A 13,025-nucleotide genomic window follows, 5' to 3' on the forward strand; every position below is an offset into this window, starting at 1 on the left:
CATTTTACTTGTATAGATCTCCTTAAAAACACCATCAGCATGGTTTTCAAACAGATTTAAGTCACTAGCTTTTTGTAATAACCAGCCATAAGTCACTAGATGTATGTATATGGGACCTTCATCATTAAAATAGTTATTATGGCAGAAAACTATGTTTGAGAAGTTATTCAATTTTTAGATGTAGTCTTAAGATTTGAGATCATACTTTAAACTCATTTTTACAAATACCTATTAAGTGATATTTAAGAGTGACTCTTTTTTAGAGAGTATACTTTTTGGGTGCCTGGAATGGCACATAATAAACCCCCTACCTGAGATTTCTTAGTACCAAGGTGAGTCTGAGACTTCCTGAAAATCAGGGTGAGAGTGAATTGGACTGTGACGCACTGTATTTTGTGCCTTTGTGTTGTGTAGTGTATACTATGTTGGTGGAGCTTATTTTGTTTTATGATACAGTTAACATAATTTAAATCTTTGTCAGCTCTTCTGCAAAGAAATCTGCTTTTGGTGAACAAAAGCTAGTCTCTTTGCTCAAGCAGTCCTTACTGGTATCTATGGATGTATTTGTGTGGCTTTGCCATTTTGTGTTTTCTTTTAACACCTTTTCCAGGATGGACCATATTTGTTTTTCAACAGGTTTATATGATTATTTTGAGGATTTCACCTCTATTGTCCTGAAATAGTAAAATTCATTTCTGTTACGTTTGTATACCAATGTTGTCTGTAAGCTCAATCCCCCTTACCTGTGCTTAGAAAGAAAAATTCGTTTTTCTAACTTCCTGCTGAAAAAGACCTTTGCCATTCTGACCCTACATATAACAGAGTGGCTATTCTGCAAATTTCCTAGGGAGTTGGTAGGGCTTTGTTACTTGAAGTCTGTCTGCCATATGCATTTTTAAAATTTGAAGTTGCAGAATCTAAAGATATTGCACTTTGACTTAAATTGGAGTTTCTGCAAGGTTTGCAGTTTGAGTTAGGTTGTTGTGCTATAAATCTGTCAGTTCAGTATCCTTTTACAGGAATTGATGCAAAAACATTCCATTTTTAAACCCCAAATGTCAGTGAGCTATCAGCAATAAAATTCTAACAAAATTTTGAGCAGTTGTAAAAATTATGTTGCCTTTTTTTCTCAAAATATTTCCTCTCAGGTAAAGGTTGTGACAGGAAAGGATGGGCAGACTGGGACTCCCGTTGCTATAGCAACCCAGCTTCCGCCAAAGGTTTCTGCTGCTTTTTCATCCCAGCAGCAACCATTTCAGGTACTTTTCGATGGTTCTCAAATGTAGTCTCATCCCAAACTTTTCCTTCATCCAGATATTTTAACCTTCGATATACTACTTGCTCTTCAGCATTTTTTTTCCAGAGCCCATTTCTTATTTTTCAACAGTAAAAAATCTTCCTGCGTATACAGTTATAAAATTAAATTGCATGAGTTAATGATGACACAGATCTTAGTGCATTACTTTCTTTCGTATACTTGTAATGCGGTAGTAGCTTTAGCATGCATGTCATCTAATAGTCCTGTTGAATGTATGCTCAGGATTCCTTGTGTGCTGTGTTTTCAATGTTGGTTCTTTCTTGTGTCCTTTATTTTGAGAACAGTGCAAAACAGAATAAGAAAAAAAAGATTCAAGTAGATGATAAATTGGTATTTTCCATAGCTAGAGGAAATGCTGAAGTGAAATACACTTCTGAAATCATCAGGACCATAGGCTTCTAAACGGATATTAAGTGAATGCAAACTGATTATTTTTAATTTTTTGCAAATTCACTCAGTGTTAAATTAGTAATGCCAATAATTTAAAAACACAGGTCACTCACGCCTGTAATCCCAGCACTTTGGGAGACTGAGGTGCATGGATCACCTGAGGTCAGGAATTCGAGACCAGCCTGGCCAACAGGGTGAAACGCTGTCCCTACTAAAACTATGAAAATTAGCTGGGCATGGTGGTGCATGCCTATAATCCCGGCTACTCAGGAGGCTGAGGCAGGAGAATTGCTTGAACCTGGGAGGCGGAGGTTGCAGTGAGCCGAGATTGTGTCACTGCACTCCAGCCTGGGCAGTAGAGCAGGACTCCGTCTCAAAAACAAACAAACAAACAAACAAAAAACAAACCATCAAATTTCTACTAGCTTTGGAATAGATAGTGCTGGGTTGTGAAAGCAGTTTCATCCTTGGGATTTTTGTTGTTATTTTAAATTTTGATTTAATTTCAAATGTACATAATAGTTGCAATTAATTATTTAAAAAACCCCTTATATCCTTTACCAAATTTATCAGTTGTTTTTGCCCCATTTGCATTATTTTCATTCTCATATATATACATGTATCTAAAACATCATATCCTATTCTTTTATCTGTAAATACTTCAGCATGTATTAGATAAGACTGTTTCCTTACCTAATCACAGTACAGTGATAAATATCAGGAAATTGTACAGTAGTACAATAATATATTCTAATCCATAGTTTATATTCAAATTTCATCTCTTGTCTCAAGGATGTCCTTCATAGTGTTTCTTTCCCCCTAGTCCAGTATCAAGTTGTCATGCCTCTCTGGCCTTTTTAATCTGGGTTGGTTTCTCAGTCTTTCATGACCTTGGCTTTGGCCTGGGCCTGGGCCTTAAAAAGTACAGACCAATTATTTTGTACAGTGTCCTTTGATGTGGGATTGTCTGATGTTTTCTTGTGTCCTATTTGGATCATGTATTTTTGAGAAGATTGCTATAGAAGTAATGATATGTCCATTTCAATGTGTCTTATCAGAACGCTGTGATGTCACTTTGTCCTATAACTAGTAATATTAACTCTGACCACTTCGTTAAGGTGGTTTCTACCAGGCCTGTCCAGTGGAAATTTATTTATTTTTCCTTTTTTAAATGATGAGTAATTTGGGGGAAGATACTTTGAGACTATGTAAATATCCTGAATCCCCTTAAACTTTTACCCGCTAGTTCTAGCATCTGTTGGTGAGTCTTGCCTGAATCAGTTATTACTATAAAGAATCCATGCTGGGTTTTCTAACTCCATCATTCTGTCTACATTTATTAGAATCAGTAGGCTGTAATATATCACTATCAGTATTTATTTGCTTATGTTTGTTTAAACTTATTTAATTTACATTCAGTAAAATGCACTGTTTTTTAGTCTGTACTTGTGAATTTTGACGAATTCATTGAGTTGTGTAACCACCACCACCGTCAAGCAACAGAAGCTCCATCACCTCCCAAAATGTTCCCTCATCAACCCTTCACGCCTCCCTTGACCTTTGTTCTCCATCGCTAATGATTTTGCCTTTTCCAGAATGAATATCTATGGAATCCTAGTCTGGGTTGCTTTTCAGTCTGGCTTCTTTCACTTAAGATAATGCATTTCAGATTCATCTACTTTGTTTTATTTACCATTAATTTGTTCTTTTTATTGCTGAGTGCTATTCCATTGTGTGAATGTGCCCCAGTTTGTTTATCCATTTACCCTTTAAAGAATATTTGGGTTGTTTCCAGTTTTCAGAATTTGGGAATAAAGCTGCTACAAATGTTCACATACTGTTTTTCATGTCAACATAGGTATTCATTTCATTTGGGTAAATGCCTAGGAGTCAAAGAGTCTCTCTGAAAGTGTTCTGGTTTGGGTGGCTGGCTGGCTGATTTCAAAAAAAAAAAAAAAAAAAGAAAAACTAGGAATCAGATTTCTGGGTATGTTGAACTTTATTAAGAACCCGTCCGGCCGGGTGCAGTGGCACACGCCTGTAATCCCAGCACTTTGGGATGCTGAGGCGGGAGGATTGCTTGAGGCCAGAAATTTAAGACCAACCTGGGCCAGGCACTGTGGTTCACGCCTGAAATCCCAGCACTTTGGGAGGCCAAGGTGGAGGATCACTTGAGGCTAGGAATTTAAGACCAGCCTGGACTAGGCATGATGGCTCATGCCTGTAGTCCCAGCACTTTGGGAGGCCTACGTGGGTGGATTACCTAAGGTCAGTAGAGACCAGCTTGGCCAACGGGGTGAAACCCTGTCTCTCCTAAAAATGCAAAAATCAGCTGGGCATGGTGGCACACGCCTGTAATTCCAGCTTCTCAGGAGGCACGAGAATTGCTTGAACCCAGGAGGCGGAGGTTGCAATGAGCTGAGACAGCGCCACTGCACACCAGCCTGGGCCACAGAGTGATACCCTACCTCAAAAAAAAAAAAAAAAAAAAAAAAAAGACCACCCTGTCTCTACTAAAAATTAAAAAATTAGGCCGGGCGTGGTAGCTCATGCCTGTAATCCCAGCACTTTCGGAGGCCGAGGCAGGCAGATCACCTGAGGTCAGGAGTTTGAGACCAGCCTGGCCAACATGGTGAAACTCCATCTCTACTAAAAATACCACAGTTAGCCGGGCATGGTGGCGGGCACCTGTAATCCCAGCTACTTGGGAGGCTGAGGCAGGAGAATCACTTGAACTTGGGAGGTGGAGGTTACAGTGAGCCGAGTTCACCCCATTGCACTCCAGCCTGGGTGACAAGAGTGAGACTCGCCTCAAAAAAAAAAAAAAAAAAAACAACTGTGTGTAGTGATACACACCTGTAGTAGTCCCAGCTACTTGGAGGCTGAGGTGGAAGGATTGCTTGAGTCCTGGAGTTCGAGGGTGCAGTGAGTCATGGACATGCCAGTGCACTCCATCCTGGGCCACAGGGCCACATAGTGAGACCCTGTCTCAAAAAAATAAAAAGGTGGCTAGGTGCGGTGGCTCATGCCTGTAATTCCAGCACTTTGGGAGGCCGAGGGGGGGCGGCGAATCACCTGAGGTCAGGAGTTCGAGACCAGCCTGGCCAACGTAGTGAAACCCCGTCTCTACTAAAAATGCAAAAATTAGCTGGGCGTGGTGGTGGGCGCCTATAATCCCAACTACTCGGGAGGCTGGGGTAGGAGAATTGCTTGAACCCAGGAGACGGAGGTTGCAGTGAGCTGAGATCATGCCACTGCACTCCAGCCTGGGTGACAGAGCAAGACTCTGACTCAAAAAAATAAATAAATAAATAAAAAGGCTGGGCACAGTGGCTCATGCCTGTAATCCTAGCACTTTGGGAGGCCGAGGCTGGCAGATCAGTTGAGGCCAGGAGTTCGAGACCAGCCTGACCAACACAGTGAAACCCCATCTCTACTTAAAAAAAAAAAATAGCCAGGTGTAGTGGCGTGTCCCTGTAGTCCCAGCTACTTGGGAGTCTGAGGCAGGAAAATCTCTTGAACCTGGGAGGCGGAGGTTGCAGTGAGCCAAGATGGCACCACTGCACTCTAGCCTGGGCGACAGAGTGAGACTCTGTCTCAAAAAGAAAAAAAAAAGATTCAAAGAAACTTCCAAACTTTCCCAAAGTGCCTGTACCATTTTGTGTTCCCAGTATGATAGTTCTCTTTGTTTTGCTTCTTCTCTAGTACTTGTTATTGTCAGTTTTCTTTTTTAATCATTCCAGGTCTAGTTTATTTTAATTTGGATGTCTCTGAAGACTAATAAAGTTGAGCATTTTTTCATTTGCTGTTCGTATATCTTTGACAAAGTATCTGTTAATGTCTCACCCATTTTTTCACTGAGTTATTACTGCATTTGAAAATTCTTCACATAATATGGACATGTTTTTTGTCAGCTACATGTTTTGCAAGTATTTTTTCCTGTCTTTGGCTTGTTTTTTTCTTCTCTTAACACTATCTTTTTCAGAACAAAAGTTTTAAATTTTGTGGAAGTACAATTTATCGTTTTTTTCTTTTATGGATTTGCTTTTGATGCCATATCTAAGAGCTCTGCTCAATCCAGGGTCAGAAAGATGTTCTTCTGTGTTGTCTCGTAGAAGTTTTATAGTTTTACTTTTAGATCTATGATTTATTTTGCGTAAAATTTTGTGTAACATGGCAAATATAAGAAATTTGCATGTGAATATTCAGTTGTTCCATGCCATTTCTTGAACAGACGATCTGTGTATGTTGAGTTGACTTGCACCTTTGCCAAAGATGAGTTGACCTACTTGTATGGTTCTGTTTCTGGATTCTCTTCTCTTCCCGTCTCTTTATGTGTTTTTCTCTGCCAGTGTCACACTATTGTGATTACTATAGCTTTATGTAAGTTTTGAAGTCAAGTAGTGTGAGTTCTCCAAGTTTGTTCTCCTTTTTCAAAATTATTTTGGTCATTCTGGTTCCTTTCCCTTTTTGTATACATTTTAGAATGAGCTTGTTGATATCTACAAAACATCTTGCTGGGATTTTGATTAGAATTGTGTTGCGTCCATTGACCTGTTTAGGGAGGAGTGATATCTTAACAATATGAGTCTTCCAGTCCATGAATATGGTGTATCTCTCCATTTATTTCAGTATTCTTTGATTTCTTTCATCAACATTTTGTAACTTTCAGCATACCATATATTTTCTTAGGTTTATACCTCAGTATTCCAATTTTGGGGGGTATTATAAGTAGTACTTAACAAAATTTCCAGCTGTTTATTGTAAGTATATAGGTATACAGTTGATTATTTGAACCTACATTCTGCAACCTTGCTAAACTCATTTATTAGTTTTAGGAGCTTTTTTGTAGATTCCATGGGATTCTCTACATAGAGAATCATGTCTGCAAATAGAGCAGGATTTTTTTTCTTTTTCAATCTGTATGCTTTTTATTTCTTTTCTTTTCTTTTTTTTTTATTGTATTGGCAAGGGCACCCAGTATGATCTCCTTCCTGATCTAGGGGGAAGGCAGTTAGTCTTCCACCTTTAAGTAAGATGTTAACTGTAGATTTTGCAGATGTTCTTTATCAAGGTAATAAAATTCCCTTTTACTCCTAGTATATCATGAATTGATGTTGAATTTTGTCAAATACATCTATTGACAGTGATACGTGGTTTTTCTTCTTTAGTCTGTAAAAATGGTAAATTACATTAAATTGAGGCATATTTTAAAAACAGAACACACAGATCTTCAGTGTTAACGGTTTGCAGCGTTTTGACAAGTACGTACACCCATGTAACCCACACAATGGTCAACATGTCCGTTTCGATCACTCCATGAAGTTGCCTGATGCTCCTTGCCAGTCATTTACTGCCCAGCCCCCCTCCTGGTGGTTCTGTTATTATTTCTTTTGATGCTCAGGTTGTCTGTGATTGGCCAATTGGAGCCTCTTCAAGCTGGCTCTAGTATACTTCCGACATACCTGTCTTACTTCTGGAGTACTTCCTTCTTTTCTGGCACAAACTGTTAAAGTGCACCTTGTATATATATATATATTCTTTGATCCAGCCCCGGAATCAGCCATTTCGACAAAGAGCCTGGTTCCTTTCGGTGGGGAATAGTAATTTGATTCTGCTATTTAGATACTCATTGTAATGGGTTTTATACAATTGAAGATAACTCTTGGTCGGGCACGGTGGCTCACGCCTGTAATCCCAGCACTTTGGGAGGCAGAGGCGGGCAGATCACCTGAAGTCAGGAGTAAGAGACCATCCTGGCCAACATGGTGAAACACTGTACTAAAAAACACAAAAAAATGAGCTGGGTGTGGTGATGTGCGTCTGTAGTCCCAACTACTCAGGAGGCTGAGGCACAAGAATTGCTTGAACTCCAGAGGCAGAGGTTGCAGTGAGCCAAGATGGTGCCACTGCACTCCCTTGGGTGACAGAGCAAAACTCTGTCTCCACCGCCTCCGCCGCCCACCCCCCCCCCCCCCCGAGAAAAAGAAGATAACTCTTAAGTTGGAGATTATCAGAAAATTTGTTAGTGGGACATCTTTACTGCTAATGCCTGGAGGAATAGAATATATTAATGCATTTATAGACCACACTGATAAGTATCTGCATTAGAACAGTAAGACAATAGGCCAGGAGTGCCTATCAACATGAAAAAGAGATGCAGTGTTTACAGTACAAATTAAACTCCTCAGAATTCCTGTTCCATGCACCAGATTGCCAGAAGTTAAACTGGAGAGAATCCGTTGATGTAGAGCTGTAGGATTCTCATCTGCTTTTGATGAGAGTGGAGCTTGGTCTAGTTATTTGGAAACGTTTTGCATCATCTGGAAAAGGTGAGCAGAGAGCATACTCTGACCCAGCACGATGCTCTAGAGAGACTCTTGTGTTTGTGCACCAGAACACATGTGCAGTAATGTTCCTCGCAGCATTGTTTTTGGCAGCCCCAAATTGGAAAGAACCAGATTGTCCATTGGCCACAGAATGGATGGGCTGTGTCCTAGAGGAGAACTAATAGAGCACCCAGTGCAAAACAGAGAGCCCTGCCATCGTGCACATTGATGCGCGGGTGTAAGCAAAGCTGAGAGGGTTTAGACACACACCCACAGGTGGTGACACTGTGAGGAAACTTTTTTTTTCTTTTGGTTTTTGCTTTATTGAGATACAATTGGCAAATAAAATTTTATAAAGTGTACAAAGTGATTTGGTATAAGGATAGTGAGGTGATTACCGCAATCAAATTAATTAACAGTTACCCTTGTTTTGTTTTGTTTGGTGAGAATGTCTAAGATCTACTCTTTCAGCAAGTTCCAAGTATACAGTGCAATATTATTAATTGCAGGCTGGGCGCTTTGGCTCACACCTGCAGTCCCGGCACTTGGAGAGGCCGAGGCTGTAGGGTCGCTTGAGACCACGTATTCAAGACCAGCCTGCACAACATAGGACACCATCTCTACAAAAAAAATTTAAAAATTAGCCAGGTGTGGCATGCGTTCTGTAGTCCCAGCTATTCATTCAGAAGGCTGAGGCGGGAAGATCACTTGAGCCCAGGAGGTTGAGGCTGCAGTGAGCTGTGATTGTGCCACTACACTCCAGGCTGGGCTGTAGAGCAATACCCTGTCTCTTAAAAAAAAAGATTCCACGTGTAAGTGATACTGTACAGCATTTATCTTTCTCTGGCTTATTTCAGTTAGCATTATGCCCTCTGGGTTCATTCATGTTGTCGTAAATGGCAGGATTTCCTTGCTTTTTGTTACCAAGTAGTATTCCATGTGTATATGCTATATTATCTGTTCATCTGTTGCTGGGCACTTAGGTTGTTTTCATAGCTTGGCTGCGGTGAACACAGGAGTGCAGATACCTCTTCAAGACGCGGATTTCCTTTCCTTTGGCTGTGCACCCAGAAGTGGGGTTGCTGGATCATATGTTCATTCCATTTTTAATTTTTTGAGGAACCTTCATACTGATTTCCATAATGGCTGTAATAGTTTACATTCTCACCAACAGTGCACAAGGGTTCTTTAGGGAAATGTTTAACAGACATTTTGGGTAGTAAGTGTAGAAGCGGGTGTATGGAGTTTTTAAGGTATGGGTAAATTTTTTTTTTTTTTTTAATCTTCCAGTATAATCTCAAGAGCCAAAATTTTTATTTCTTAAGGCATGTGATGAGTATGTAGGGATCGCTTTATTATTACTGCTTTAAATTTTATGTATGTATTTTTCCACTTTCCTCCTCCACATCGTATTATGAAAATTCCAAACAAGTTGAATGGATTGTTTAGTGAAAGATATCTTACTATTTAAATTCTATGATTAATTTTACTGTGCTTTGAAAGTCTTACATATATTTTATAATTTCTTTTGTGTGTGTGATATATTTCCTAATTAAAAATTACTTATAAGACTGAAAGAGGAAACCAAGGAGTCTCCATTTTGAGTTACAGACTTTTGAGGCAAGTAACAGTGGATATCTATCTAAGAAAATAGAAAAGAGTTAAAATGAAAAACATCCATTTCTTTGGGAAAAAAATTCAGCATGAGTTTTATTACTTTCTTTTTCTTTTTCTTTTTTTTTTTTTTTTTTTTTTAAATAGAGTCTCGCTCTGTCGCCCAGGCTGGAGTTCAGTGGTGCGATCTCGGCTCACTGCAAGCTCCGCCTCCTGGGTTCACGCCATTCTCCTGCCTCAGCCTCCGGAGTAGCTGAGACTACAAGCCCCTGCGACCACGCCCAGCGAATTTTTTGTTATTTTTAGTAGAGACGGGGCTTCACCATGTTAGCCAGGATGGTCTCGATCTCCTGACCTCCTGATCCACCCTCCTCGGCCTCCCAAAGTGCTGGGATTACAGGCGTGAGCCACTGCACCTGGCCGAGTTTTATTACTAATAGCCAATTGTGTAATTTTTATTTTGACCAGTGAAACTCTAGAAATAAATTCAGAATTTGTTATTACATATGTACTAATTTCTGTTTCGAAAAGATTTTTAGGTGATACTGAGTGCAGGGGTGTTGCATATAAAATACAGACAGGCACGCATTTATTTATAAAAAGATAAAAAGAACCGTTCTAAGCAGAAATTTTTCATCATTTTCCTGTTAGAGAAAATGAATAATTCGCCATAATTTTATCACCCTAACACAACCTTTTTTTTTTTTTGTGACGGAGTCTCGCTCTGTTGTCCAGGCTGGAGTGCAGTGGCGCGATCTCGACTCACTACAGCCTCTGCCTCCCAGGCTCAAACGATTCTCCTGTCTCAGCTTCCTGAATAGCTAAGATTACAGGCGTGTACCACCACACCCAGCTAATTTTTGTATTTTTAGTAGAGGCGGGATTTTACCATGTCGGCCAGGCTGGTCTCGAACTCCTGACCTCAAGTGATCCACCTGCCTTGGCCTCCCAAAGTGCTAGGATTACAGGCATGAGCCACCATGCCTGACTGATTTTTTTAAATGTTATGTTGCATATATACCAGTTGAAACAAATGAATTTACACTTTTTTGTTTTGTTATTTCATTTAACAAATAATTATTTTATTGACTTCTAATAATTCTGTTTTTAACTGCTGTTACTGCTTCATTATTTTCAGGACCTGTAATTCATCTAACCACTTTCTAGTTTTAGGTTATGTCTGTTCTATTTAGAAAAACTCTTAGGAGTGACACTAGTGAATCAGGAGAGCGTAAGTCTCTTTGTGGTGCCCACCGTATACTCACTTTGTGTTTAGCTAAAAGTGCTGCTAGACTGTGGCCCCAGTTTTATTATGGCTTTGCAAGCCCTGTTAACCATTCTAAAAAGAGTTTAAACTTTGGGAGGCTACGGTGGGCGGATCACTTGAGGCCAGGAGTTTGAGACCAGCCTGGCCAACATGGCAAAACCCCATCTCTACCAAAAATACCAAAAATTTGCTGGGTGTGGTGGCGTGTTCCCGTATTCCCAGCTACTTGAGAGGCTGAGGCAGGAGAATCACTTGAACCCAGGAGGCAGAGGCTACAGTGAGCCAAGATTGTGCCGCTGCACTCCAGCCTGGGCAGCAGAGCAAGACTCTGTCTCAAAAAAAATAAGACAGAGTTTCAGGATGAGTTTTATTATTTGCAGCCAATCGTAGGATTTTTATAATAAACTAATCTATGCCAGTTAAACTCCAGAAATAAATCCAGAGTGCTCAGCATTGCGTGTATTTCTCTTTGTTTCCAGAAGGTTTTGTGGTTGTGTTGAGTGCAGCTATAGTATAAAAAATACTACTAATATTATTGTGGTTATTTATGTCTTATAAAAACCTCCTGATTGGAGCATTTTTTTCAGTGATTATGATGTTAGAGAAAATGAGTAATTATTTATGGTTTTGTGATCCTAACCCAACTGTTGTTTCTTACGTTACTTTACGTATGTGTTTGTATTTTTTTTTTTTTTTTTGAGACAGAGTCTTGCTCCGTTGCCAGGCTGAACGCGATCTCAGCTCACCACAACCTCTGCCTCCTGGGTTCAAGCGATTCTCCCACCTCAGCCTCCCGAGTAGCTGGGAGTACAGGTGTGTGCCACCATGCCCAGCTAATTTTTGTATTTTTAGTAGAGATGGGGTTTCACCACGTTGGCCAGCATGGTCTCGAACTTCTGACCTCAGGTGATCCGCCTGCCTCAGCCTCCCAAAGTGCTGGGATTACAGGTGTGAGCCACCGCGCCTGGCCAGTTTTTTAATTTTTTTGTAGAAATGGAGGTCTCACTTTGTTGCCTGGGCTGGTCTTGAACTCTTGGGCTCAAGCAGTCCTCCCGCCTCGGCCTCCCAAAATGCTGGAATTACAGGCATGAGCCACTACATCTGGCTTTATAGTTTATTTCTTTGTTTATTTAAATAGGGCAGAAATTTTCCTTTTGGTAGCTGCCAACTACTATTGGTCTTAATTTCTACCTTCAGAATACCATCAGTCTGTCCTTTTAGGTGGCAGATGTTCTGTGAGCTTCCTTCTGCTGTGCTTTCCATGGATAAGCTCTGTTTTGGTATTGTCTCTCCTAAATGGGCACCCAGAATTAAATTCCCTTCAGAGTGTTTTTTCTTTGTGAGAAATTCTCTTTTTTAAAGAATTGTCATAATGGTTTTTGATCAAAATCAAGGTTGTATTTTAAAGACAAGAGTATCTTCTGTAATCCCAGCACTTTGGGAGGCCGAGGCGGGCGGATCACCAGGTCAGGAATTCAAGACCAGCCTGGTCAACATAGTGAAACCCCATCTGTACTTAAAAATACAAAAAATTAGCCGGGCTTGGTGGCAGGCGCCTGTAATTCCAGCTACTCGGGAGGCTGAGTCAGGAGAATTGCTTGAACCCGGGAGGCAGAGGTTGCATTGAGCAGAGCGTGTGCCACTGTACTCCGTCCTGGGTGACAGAGAGACTCCATCTCAAAAAAAAAAAAAAAAAAGACCAGAGTATCTTTACCAATAATACCTTCATGGAGACAGAATAAGGTAAAACTAAAAATCATTCTGAAAACCAAGGCTGAGTGTGCCGTGCCTGGAGGAGTTCCTGTGTCTTCTGCAGAACCCAGGGGCAGCAGGACCTGTGTGTCCTGAGTCCTCTGGGAAGCAGGCTGAGTGTCAGCCACAGCCGGGGAGCAGTCAACAGGGCGCACAGTCCTCCCTGTCAGTGCTTCTTGAGCAGAAGTTTCTCATTTTAATGAAGTCCAGTTTATCCGTGTGTTCATGTAGATATCCAGTTTTCTAGCACCATTTGTTGAAAAGACTGTCTGTTCTCCATTGGATTGCCTTAGAGGCTTTGGAACACCGTGTGAGTGTGGGTCTGATTCTTGGTGCGCAGCTCAGTTCTTCTTAT

The 13,025-nt window shown here is 40.6% G+C and overlaps 1 protein-coding gene across 36 annotated transcripts in view; it reads left to right on the forward strand.

The window, feature by feature from the left end:
- The window catches only part of EP400 (E1A binding protein p400), a 129,224-nt gene that overhangs the window by 12,461 nt on the left and 103,738 nt on the right, over positions 1–13,025 (forward strand). For 20 of the 36 annotated variants that reach the window (XM_016924654.4, XM_016924663.4, XM_016924658.4 and 17 more), the window contains exon 3: positions 1,149–1,259. The exons of the other annotated variants lie outside the window; for them this stretch is intronic. In XM_016924654.4, coding sequence (XP_016780143.4) covers positions 1,149–1,259 — 111 coding nt within the window. The remainder of the gene's footprint in view (positions 1–1,148; positions 1,260–13,025) is intronic. 36 annotated transcript variants of the gene reach the window in all.

Source organism: Pan troglodytes, chromosome 10, assembly GCF_028858775.2.
Source record: "Pan troglodytes isolate AG18354 chromosome 10, NHGRI_mPanTro3-v2.0_pri, whole genome shotgun sequence".
NCBI classification, from domain to species: domain Eukaryota; kingdom Metazoa; phylum Chordata; class Mammalia; order Primates; family Hominidae; genus Pan; species Pan troglodytes.